Raw genomic sequence first — 12,204 nt, 5'->3', positions numbered from 1 at the left:
GATGAAGGTGGTTTGCACGGTTTACACAAATGAGGGCGGTTTTTATTTGATCACTCCTCTATATATATAGACGTGGGATCATATGATAACTAGGGTTTCGTAAGACCTGTAAGACCAATTCTCAACCCTTGGATTAGATCTATAAACTGAACATTTATAATCACAAAATTGTCGCGAGACTTTTCAATAAGCACAAAATTGCCACCGTGCAACTTTAGACCATTAGATCACTAGCTTTTAAAGTTGATCAATGAACATAAATTAGTCTTACGGGTCTCACGAAAAACCCTGGGTCTCACATGAACCCAACCATATATATATATATATATATATATATATATAGGGTTGGATTCACGTGAGACCATGGTTTTTTCGTGAGACCCGCAAGACCAATTTATGTTCATTGATCAACTTTCTAAACTAATGATCTAATGGTCTAAAGTTGCAAGGTGACAATTTTGTAATTATTGAGAAGTCTCATGGCGTTTATGAATGTTCAGATCTGACGATTGTAAATCTAATCCAAGGTTGAGAATTGGTCTTACGGGTCTCATGAAAAACCATTGGTCTCACATGATCCCAAGTCTCTCTCTCTTATAGGGTATATTTCAAATGCAACCATGTCCATTTGTACAACCAATGCAACCCAATTGATTGAGATATTTATAGAAATGATGAGAGTTTATTCATTATGATTTGAATATTTATGGAAGATGAATAAGGTTCATTAATTATGATCAATACTTTATATTAGAAAACAATCAAAACTTCTATAGAATCACATATTCATCAAATTAAATGGATGGTTGAGATTGTGTTGTATTGGTTGTACAAATGTAAAAGGTTATATATATATATATATATATAGAGAGAGAGAGAGAGAGAGAGAGGTGAGTTATTATGCAATCCTTTACATTTGTACAACTAATACAACTCAACCTCAACCGTCCATTTAATTTGATAATATGTGATTTCATAAAAGTTTTCATTATTTCCTAATATAAAATATTGATCATAATTAATGAACTCTAGTCATCTTCCATAAATATTCAAATTATAATAAATGAGCTCTTATCATTTTTATAAATATCTCACTTAATTAGATTGCATTGATTGTACAAATGAAAATGATTGCATTTGAAATATAATATAATATAATATATATATATATATATATATATATATATATATATACACACACGGGGAAGGGTCCAATACAACATCCTTGTTTTACGAAAATTAAACTACATTTTGATCTCCAAATTAATTAACATATAATAAAAAAATAGAATAAATAAAAATTAATTAACACATATAAAAAATAAATTAGTATTTATCAATAATTTTCTGTTATCCTAGATTTATCTTTATTTCTTAAATTTTGATTACCATAAGAGACTTTTTATGTGGATATATCCATCGTCGATAATTATGTGATAATACTATGATATTTGATTTTGTCATGATAATAATATGATAATGATTTGATAAATTGAATATTTGTGGTTCTCATTTAATTTAACCCATATATATATATACACACACACACATACATAGAGATGGAGAGAAAGAAAGAGACTCAGAAAGGTAGGATTAAGCGAGAAATATGAAAAGTTTCAAGATCATATTTGATTGACGTTTTTATAAAAATGTCTGGAACTCCGTTAGATTTCTTCTAGAAGAGTCCATCGCTTAAAACAACCGCATAAAACGTCAAATGTCACATTATTAATTACACGCTTTTGTCCTCATCAAGAGGTCCAAAATTCAATTTTAATTCAAATTCATCAATTTTTTTGGTTGGGACTTGAGAGAGATGCCTTTTATGTTAAATAATATTGATTTTGTTTTTATTACAAGATATTTTATACTAATTATATACAAGGTGCCCAGAAAACTTCCCATAAAAGGAAAGTTTACATGTCTGCTAAGTGGGAGCAGCAACTGTGGGCTCAATTGGATTTGGATCTTCCTCTCTTTGGCCTTTTTCTCCCACTTTTACATTCCCTTTTTGCTCTGTATCTATCTATATATGTATCTATCTATATGTATATATAGGATTAGATTCAGAGAAAAATCGAAAAAAGAAAATGAAAAACTGAGAAACATTTTGGCAACGGTTCATACAAGTGATTTCTAAGCAATTTGTCAGGTATGTACATAAAAGCTAAAAAAACAACTTCAATTACTTGTATATACACGTATACCGTCCGGATGAATTGTTACATGAGACCATTCTATCAGTTTTTCAATTTTTTTAGCCAACCCCCCCCCCTCCTCTCTCTCTCTATATATGTATATATACATGTATGTGTGTGTGTATATACCCATTTCTTCTCCATAAGGTAGGCAGTGTGTGTGTGGGGCAGTCAAGAGAGTCGTGAAAACATGGCGAAACAGATGAAACACCAACAATTCCAATGCTGCTACCACAACTGGGTGGCTCAGCAGCGTCTCGACCTCGATGAATTGCTCCAGACACTCACCCACTACTGGACCGACCCCGATTACCTCAAACTAATAACCAACAAAATCATCAACCACTTTGAAAACTACAGCCATGCTCGAGCCGAACTGGCCAAGCACGACAGCCCTTCGTTCCTGGCTCCGACATGGGGAAGCACCTTCGAGAACTCGTTCCTTTGGATCGGTGGTTGCAGGCCGTCCCTAATCATCCGAATCGTTTACGCCTTATGTGGGTCCCAGCTAAATGCCCATTTTGAAGAGTTTCTTGAAGGAATCAGACATGGAAACCTCGGAGAAATCTCGAGTTCTCAGCTCAAAAGCATAGATGATCTACAGGCCAAAACTATGAAGGACGAAGATAAGCTCTCTTCTCGTATGGCAAGCTTACAGGCATACACTATAACTCAATAATGAATCTTTATATACAACAAAATCGTTTTTATAGAATGTCAGGTATGTCTAAATATCATAACAGACTTATTTATAGGTCTTAATAGAAAACGAACCAAACAGCCCCTAAGATGTGAATCCTATTAAGCTGCAATCAAACATGCCCCAAGTCATATACGACAGTCTATTATGATATTCATACATATTTGACGTCTTATAAAGCTGATTTTGTTGTAGTGTTTGAATACGGGGCCATGTGTGGCTTAAGGATTACAGGAAGTGAAATTTGATATATTGTTATACGCAGGAGATGATAGCCGATGCGCCACTGGTGTTGCTGGCAAACGACCATCGAGAAGCAGGGGAGACGGGTAGAGATGAGGTGGTGGATAAAGCAATGGACAGGCATGCCCTTGATATATATAATGTCCTGATAGAAGCAGACAAGCTGAGGCTGAGTACCCTCAAGGGTATGATAGACATTTTGACACCATTACAGTCAGTAGAGTTCTTAGTTGCATCAAAGAAACTACACCTTTTTTTACATGAATGGAGCAAAAGAAGAGACATGAAAATGGGAATTACTCACCTTCTCAACACTTACAACCCCTCGTCCTCCCGTGACCCGCCACCACCACCAGAGCCATGTGGCCCACCACCACCACCACCAGCGGAGCCATGAATCCCGGCCAACTGCAGACCGTAGTCACCCACGTGCTTCACATGTGAGTTTTCTTTTCCATTTGCAACTTGGGTCTTCTGGCGAGTTTGATTGAAACCTGCTGGTAAGAGAAGTTAGTTTCAATAAGCGATAGTTTAGGTCGGGTTATCTGTTAAAACTGTTCGTTTTTTGCTGCTAGTAAGCTTCGTTAATCGGGTTTGTAATATGTAATAAGCCTTCAAGGTGTTATTGATATCCAACTTGAAACCATGACGGAAGTTATTTTGTAGCCCACAATTTAAGACTGGAAGCCTCAAATTCCATTTTCTATCAATATGAGAGGAGTTGTTACCATTTGTAACACCCAAAAGCCTAAAGCAAACAAGTTGGCCCAATAACTTCAAACTTAACGTAAAACCAGTGTGGAAGTTATTGGTAGCCTACAATTTGAGGTTTATAAGCAGCTCGCATATCCCATTTTCTATCCATGTGGGAATATTTGTTACACAAACAGTGATATTTTTCTTTTCTTGTGATCTTTTTGCAACAAAAAACCCGAGTACAAAAGTTTGTTTGCATACACGAAGGATGAAAAATGACTCGCAGAATCATGTTAAATTAATTTATAATTAACATTGTATTGAAACTCAATGCATCACCTCGATGCATGATTATGTTTAGATCAACAACTGCTCGATGAAACTAGCGACTATGAAATAATAACCTACAGCCTACATAAATTTACAGATGGTCTTACTAGTCTCGCTATGCTATCAATTTGCTAGTTCAATCATCGATTATGACTCTTAGACCTTATCAGTTAGTCTGCAACTGCACTGTTGTTGCTGGCGGGCGGTGGTGGTTGTTCCAGCACCATTGTTGACGACAGATTCCTGCACTGTATAAATCAACCAATGTCAACGAGCGCGGTGATGCCACAGGATTTCTAAAGCATCCACAATGGCAAGTTTCTTATTTGAGCTTTTCCAAAAAAAAGAGGGAGCCACGAGCTCAGGTGGCCAAGCAAAAGAAGCCTATTTTTTTCGCTATCCAATGTGACCAAAAAACTCGATTGTGAATGCTCTAAGAAAAATAGTTAAGCGAATGTGTGGTACAACAGAAAAGAACATTTGAAAGACAGGTAAAAATGTGAATTTAAATGGAAAGTTTCTGAAAGATAATGTAATATCCTCACAAGATTGGTGACAGCTCCCCCTGAGCTCCCTTCTGCCTCGTTCAAGACCTGTTTCTTGGTATTTTCTTCTTCTACAATTGCTACAACCGGCAAGTCCTGCAAGAATCGACACCAAGATCATTGCCGGATACGACTTAATGAAAGCGTATCTCGACTAATCCTATGAGACCTTGAAGATAACAGTCAGAAAAATCCCCAGTGGCCCGGGGGGCTTAAATTGACGATCTATGGGAGGAGCTCCAAGGCCTGGCCATTATTTGCCAACTGAGCAACCTCTCATGGTTAACCATGCTAGGCTTGTTGACGAGGACTTTGGTACTAAATTGGGACATTCCCATTTGAGTTGGGATTCAAGGTGTCTCACCGATATGTTTGTGTATATGGACTTAGAGGCAGGATCATGCGAGAAATCGGTCAATTTGCCAGAAGGCAAAAAGTTTCAAGATCATACATGATTACATGTGATACAAACACGTAATCATATATGATACAACACGTCCAAAAAGGACGCAGTTAGAGATGAAATTTTACATGTTGGGGCGGGTACCATGACCCTAACGGGGAGGGATTCCGCAGTTTGACGGGTAATAGGACAGGAACGGGGATTTATTTTCATACCCGAACAAGGGTCGGGGCAGGAATGGCATTACCCGTCCCTAATTTGACCCCGATTAAATTTTATTTTATTTAATACATATAGTGTGTGTAAATAATATATGTATGTATACATTTATTATTAGATGACAAATATATTTGATTTTCAATATTGATGATTAATGTAGTGACGATTCTTTATAATTTTAATTTAAAAAACATTGTTTCTTACTAAACGGGTACAACCCCTAAACCAGCCAGAGATTCCTTCCTTCCAAACCCATCAGAGATTAGTCGGGGCAGGGTCAGGGACCCAGGAGGTAAACGGGGTTCAAGGACAGGGGATGCATTACCCGCCCTGTCTCCATCCTTAGACGTATATGATTGGGTCAACGGCTCAACATGACCAAAGGTCGCCCTCTCTATGGCCGTCAACACAACATGTGTAGCATAATATATGATTACATGTTTGTATCACATGTAATTATGTATGATCTGTCAAAGACCTTCCAGCCTAGTGGTAAAGGCTTGGGCATGGCATAGTCATGAACCCGAGTTCGAGCCCTGGGAGGGGAGTGTTGGCGACATTTAAGTGGGGCCATGTTTAGCCTCCAAATTTGCCGGGGATTAGTCGGGCTTTGGCCCGGACACCCTTACAAAAAAAAAAAATTATGTATGATCTTGAAACTTCCCGGCTTCTCATAGATTGACCGCCTTTCTCTTTGAACCTGACCCTATGGATTTCCATCACAAACTGCAGTTTCACCATCTATTGGAATGAAATTATAGAGCTTTATCACGTACACTTTAGATGCGTTTGGATCAACCTATCAATAATCTTAGTTAAACCCATGTCAATTTCAACCAATAGTTGTGTCGTTATCACCATTACCATTGGGGGAACCTAATTTAACCTCCCTATCACCTTCATGTCATTCGAACAGGTCAACACTTAGGGCCTGTTTGTTGGTAGCTTAATGAGATTCACAACTTACTCGGTCAACTATACATGATTGTTTTAGTAGTGGCTCAATGTTATAGAAAATAGTTTATTCAGTAAGTTTCTAGGGGGAGCTTTATGCAAAAAGCCAAGTTTTTTTCCAATCTACCCTTCCCAATTACAAAAACACGCTCCTTCCATCCATTAAAAAACCCTCTCAAACAAAAACCTTTTCAATCTACACAGACAGATTAATCCACATAGACAACTTTATCCATACAAGAGTTAATGGAAAACCAACCAAACAGCCCCTTAGAATCATTAACCAAACAAAACCGGAGTTAGGTAGCCATAAGGAGAACCTGTGGCTGGATTGAATCCTATGCCCTCAATGCACCATCGACCAGAGTAGAATTTGATCAATTCCAATTTCAAATGCACATGAATCCATGTATCAATAATCTTGATTAAGCGCATGTATGAAGAACATCACTAACCTCACAAACCATTGATTCAGCATCGATGGTTTTCGTGACATCTTGACCTTTTCCATTAGGATTCACCTGTAAATTTGACTCCTCGTTATCAATAATCTTGTTTAAACCCTCATTATCCCCATCATTATTAACATCTTTATCCACATTAACATCATTTCCCTATAAGAATACCAACAATTTTCGGATCAAAAAAACGGAGTTGCACCATCAACCAGAGTAGAATATGATCAATTTCAATATTCAAATGCATATGAATTCATAATATCAATAATCTTGATCAACCCTATGTTATGAAGAACATCACTAACCTCACAAACCATCGATTCATCATCAACAATTTCCGAAACATCATGACAACTTCCATTAGGATCCACCTGTAAATTCGACTCTCCATTGTCAGTATTCTTGTTTAAACCCGCGTTATCCCCACCATTGTTAACATCTTTATCAGCATTAACACCATTTCCCTACAAAAACACCAACAATTTTCGATCAAACATACATCTCTAGACCTCAAACACAAAAATCAAGAGTCCAATTTCTGTACCTTATAATCTGCAACAATGGAAGAAGGAAGCCGATCAATATCCCACCCAAGAACCTTACAAACAACTTGCCCGTAAGCTCTATGTGATCTTAACTTCTTCGTTTTCGCAATCGAAATTGAATGCTGAACCAGAGCAATACAATCCTTAAACCTTTTCCGATATTTCTCATTAGCTCCGCCGCATACCAGACATGAAAACTCACCTCCTCCGCCACAATGCTTTACATAATAACCCTTCAATTCTTCATCCTCATTAAACAATTTCCAAAAGAAATCATACTCTTCGTCTTGAACATCATCTTCATCATCTTCATCCATATCATCGACGTCATCGTCTTCTTCATCGCTATCCTCACCATTTCTCGCAAAAAATTCTTTCGCGGCCTTTAATGCCTTTTGATGGATCTGATTCCAGTTGTACTTTTCTAGGTCTTCTGGTGTGGGCAAACGAGGTGTTTGTTGTGGGTTAGGTTTTAGTTTCAATTCCGGCCATCCAGATTGAGTCAGCGGAGGATCGGCGGAGAGAGGTTTCACCGGCCATTCCTTGCCAGAAAAACTGCCGACCTTTTTCGATTGTCTGGCGTTCGATTTGGACTTTTTCTTGTGTTTTTTGAAATTTGTGGAATTGTAAGGTTGTAGAGTGGTATATGGCAATGACCTATAAAGAGGACCTCGGTGCCATAGAGAATGGAGGTAAATAACTTCGTCTCGTAACCTCTGTTCGTAGTACGGATCCATCGAAAACGAAGATCAATAACTAGGGTTTTGGAGGGTGAGGAAGAGGGAGGAAAGTATTTTTGGGAATTAAATTATGGAGCTGGACGGTGTGAATCCGCGGGTCGGACCCGGGTGGATAAATCAAAATTTTATTCGAGTTTTGGATAATGAAATCATTTTAGGGTGCATTTGGTTTGCAGGAATGGAATGGAATTAGAGAGATTTGGATTTAAAATTCATTCCAATTATGTGTTTGGTTTGTATGAATGGTAGGATTTAAAATCCTGGGATTCATTTAAAATCCCGTGAATTATGGATTTAAGAATCCTTTGAAAATACACAGGTTTTTAAAATCCATTCCCGTGGGATTTCATTCTTGCCCTAACTCGTCTCCATCTTCTCCCATAGCTTACATCGCTCCTCCATTGCTCACCGTCGCCGCCTCCGTCGGTCGTCGTCGCTCACCGTCTCCGTCGCCCACCATCTCCCACAGTGGTCCTCGCCGATAAACCGCCTTCTCCCATCACTCAACAGGTAAATCCCTTTTCCCCTTTTCGATTTTTGTCTAAACTATGAACACAGTATGTGCTTACCAGTATGTGCATTTCTAAACATATTCAAGATTTTCTTCGATACTCGAAAACTGAATGAACGAACAAGGGGTAATACTTTAGAAAATTGTCTTCTCTCTCTTTCCTCCTCTTACCTGATCCATTCCTATGAATCTATAACGGTGGTATGATCGGAATAAGCCTGTACAGACCTCGAATTCATTTTTTTTCATCAATAGCTTGTTGTAGTTGCCTTCGAAGATTATGGACTTCTCGATAATTGTCAATTGAGGAATCCTATACATACCATAGACAGTTGCTTTTATATAATGCATGAACAACTTAGCATAACAGCCCCGATTCTCGATAGAATGATTTCATCCTAAGGTTTGATTGTTAAATTTTTAGGTTTGTTGGTTAAATAGATAGATTTAAGAAAATGAAAGAGATTTGGTGATTAAAATAATTACAAAAAAAAACTCAATCCAAATCCAAATCCTACAAACCAAACAGAGGAATGGATTTCAAATCCAATCCAAATCCTGCAAACTAAACATAGGATGGATTTTAAATCCAATCCAATCCAAATCCCATGGAATTTAAATCCCTCATGAAAATCAAAATCTCTCAAAAACATTCCTGCAAACCAAACGCACCGGGGTGTTTGGGATTGTTTATTTTAGGTATTTTTTGATTTATTTCAGTCTGGCATCGATGATAAACTAAATGCTAGTTTTTGGATGAGGTAAAATAAAACTGCTTATACCGGTGCCAAACCAGTAATAAGCAGTTTTTGATAAGTTAATGTTTCCTAACTTATGAAAAATTGTTTATTACTAGTTTACCATTTTAACTTTGTTTTATTAATGTTTGTTAATTATTGATCTTGTTGATATAAAATATTAATCTTATTGATATAATTTTTTGTGAAAGATATTATTATAAATGATGAAAATAAATTTTTACATGTTAAAAAATCAAATAAATTAATAATCAATCTCAAACACCCCCATAAGTCAATAATATGAAAGACTGTTTTTTTTTTTTGTCATTTCACATATATAAGTAAAATTTGCCAAACACTAAAAAACAATTTATCAGCTCATTACTTTTTGGTACCGCTATAAGCTAATCCAAACACTTTTTACAAAACTCCGATTTGATACCACATAAGTTAATAAGCAATTTTACAAAAAAAAAAAAACATAAGTTGTTTTAAATAAGCAATCCCAAACACCCCCTTAATCTTGGGTTTCATATTTTATATTGTTTTCGGATTGGTCGGGTTTAGGGTTGAAGTCAGTCGGTTTTGATAAAACCTCTTAAAAATAACTTTTTATACATAAAATATTGTTTATTGATGCATATTATTTAAAATTCAAGATTACAAGTAATTATAAGTAAATACAACTTATTAAAGCTTCATTTTTGAATACGTGTAATTAACTATAGATAAACATAATTAAATATGGGATAAACATCTCGTTGTAAGTGTGAAAAATCTAAAATATAATTAAGATAATCATTAATGATCAAAATATTTTATTATTTTCTTTATAGAAAATTATATTATTAAACGATAAATAAATTACTTGGTTATTAAGCCTAAATTAAATTATAAATAAAACATTGAATTAAATAAATTACATAAAAAACAAATATTTTAAATAGTAAATTTGATAATAATATCGATATATTTTTTATGGTATATTTAAATTTATATTTTATTCAAAAATAAAAACATTATCGTTTTCTCAAAACCACTAAAAACGTATTATATCGACAAAAACAAATAATAAAATTGAAATATATCTCGTTACATTATACAAACACCATTATTATAATTCAAAAAATACATACTCAATTGATTTTGAGGATGAATTTAATAAATTGAGATGATTGATGAAATCGATAGCAAGTTTATAATTTTAAAAATAACACGATCTGCTAAGTGTTATATTTTTCAACTTATCATGGTTTCGGACGAGTCAGATGGCTGAAAATCAAACTCAAAGCCAACCCTGATATCCCCAAAAGTCAAGTTCCATAATTTTGGATTTCAAGGCATTCGGTTGCCTTTTAATGTTCCCATGTCCTTTCGGTTTTTGATCTTCGTGGATCTGTTTTATAAGTTCGTCGGTATGGTTCTTGGTTCCTTCGTATTGATAACGATGGTTGCGTAACTAGTTTTGATTTCAATTTTTTCGCTCTAGGTTTCGTTTTGTTCAATGGGTTCGTTTGTTGCAGTATTCATTTATGGTCATTGTTTGCTACTGGCTTTTATTGTCTGGTTGGAATCCTGCCATCTCCTTTCTTATTGTAGTCATCCTGTTTTTCTATTCGTAATTCAGATGTTTCGTGATTGTTTGTTCTCTTTTTAGCTTATTTCCGTCTTGATGTGTTGTCGGTCGTCTTTATATGCCCACAAAACACGACCTTCTCACTCTCCTTGTTTTACTGGTGTTTTTTTTTGGGCAATAAAAGCGTTTGTTGTTAATAAAATTGTAGAATTTATATCTGTTTACTTTGTCATATTAACATTTAAAATATACATCAAAGTAAATTACGGTTTCTATTTATTGTTATTTTCATCTATGGACTAATTCATATCTTTAACGTACAAGGACCAAAATAGTAAATAATTTTAAACCACAAGGACTGAACACAATAATAAGTTGTAAATTATAAGAATGAAAAAACAATGAATTATACAAATATACACGGACTGAATGTTTCATTTTATTATTTATCTATGTCGATATAATATGGTTTCTAGTGTTTTTGAGAAAGTGATAACGTTTTTATTTTTGAATAAAATGTAAATTTAAATATATCGTGAAAATATGGGGAAAAATATATCGATATTTGTATCAAATTTATTATTTAAAGTTTTGATTTTTTTGTGTAATTTCTTTTAATATTTTATTTATAATTTAATTTAGATTAATAACAAAGTAATTTATTTATCGTTTAGTAATATAATTTTTATAAATATAATAATTAAATATTTTGTTATAACTAATGATTATTCTAATTATATTTTAGATTTTTTATATTCAAAATAAGATTTATATCCCGTATTTGATTATGTTTATGTATAGTTAGTTACACAATTTCAAAAATGAAATTTTAATAAGTCGTACTTACGCACAATTTACTTGTGATCTTGAGTTTTTTAAGTAATATTCATTAACAAAGAGTATTTTCATGTATAAAAAATGATTTTTAAAAGTTTTTATCAAATGCTTTATAATATAGTATAAATATTAAGAAAGTAATGACGTTTATATAAATTCAGGAAATAAATAATTAGGAGAGCAATTTAAATGTGAGAAAAGGGTGAATTGAGTTAATTTTCTTGTTATAAATCAGATTGATATCATACAAGGGTTATTTTTTTTTTACCTCTTAATAATTCTATTAAGAACAATATCTGAATCGTTAAGAAATAAATTTTGTTTGAAAAAAAAAATCTACTTTTAATAATATTAAAACCATTTAAATAATTTTATATCATAAATCTCCATTGACTGTTAAATCATTATAAATAATTATCAAATAGTTATATTTTATTTTATACTCTACCTTTCGCTTTGTACTTAACGATGATATTTCTCGAGAGTGGCGGGAACATAGTATAGGCCCC

At 34.3% G+C, this 12,204-nt stretch overlaps 2 protein-coding genes across 4 annotated transcripts; one reads left to right on the top strand and one right to left on the bottom strand.

Moving 5' to 3' along the window:
- The first annotated feature begins 2,365 nt into the window (after positions 1–2,365).
- On the top strand, positions 2,366–3,549 carry LOC112501252 (protein DOG1-like 3). Its single transcript, XM_025104963.1, has 2 exons — positions 2,366–2,856; positions 3,164–3,549. The coding sequence occupies exons 1-2, from the start codon at positions 2,389–2,391 to the stop codon at positions 3,536–3,538; spliced, it is 843 nt and encodes a 280-aa protein (XP_024960731.1). The 5' UTR covers positions 2,366–2,388; the 3' UTR covers positions 3,539–3,549.
- A 16-nt stretch (positions 3,550–3,565) lies between these two features.
- On the bottom strand, positions 3,566–8,056 carry LOC112501251. 3 transcript variants are annotated; one of them, XM_025104961.1, is made up of 6 exons: positions 7,291–8,056; positions 7,052–7,210; positions 6,744–6,902; positions 4,713–4,808; positions 4,330–4,415; positions 3,566–3,635 (listed from the first exon to the last, which is right to left on the bottom strand). In XM_025104961.1, exons 1-5 carry the CDS (start codon positions 8,026–8,028, stop codon positions 4,338–4,340), a joined length of 1,230 nt encoding a protein of 409 aa, XP_024960729.1. In that variant the 5' UTR covers positions 8,029–8,056; the 3' UTR covers positions 3,566–3,635; positions 4,330–4,337. The 3 variants fall into 3 exon arrangements, with proteins under 3 accessions (XP_024960729.1, XP_024960728.1, XP_024960730.1); XM_025104960.1 differs by lacking the exon at positions 3,566–3,635 and having other exon boundaries at positions 4,126–4,415; XM_025104962.1 differs by lacking the exon at positions 3,566–3,635 and having other exon boundaries at positions 4,126–4,415; positions 6,744–6,809.
- Between the last annotated feature and the right edge of the window lie 4,148 nt (positions 8,057–12,204).

This window comes from Cynara cardunculus (genome assembly GCF_001531365.2).
Source record: "Cynara cardunculus var. scolymus isolate 2C chromosome LG 17, CcrdV1, whole genome shotgun sequence".
Taxonomy (NCBI): Eukaryota; Viridiplantae; Streptophyta; class Magnoliopsida; order Asterales; family Asteraceae; genus Cynara; species Cynara cardunculus.
The sequence above is the reverse complement of the archived record's forward strand: the minus strand, read 5'-3'. Positions and strand labels throughout refer to the sequence as shown.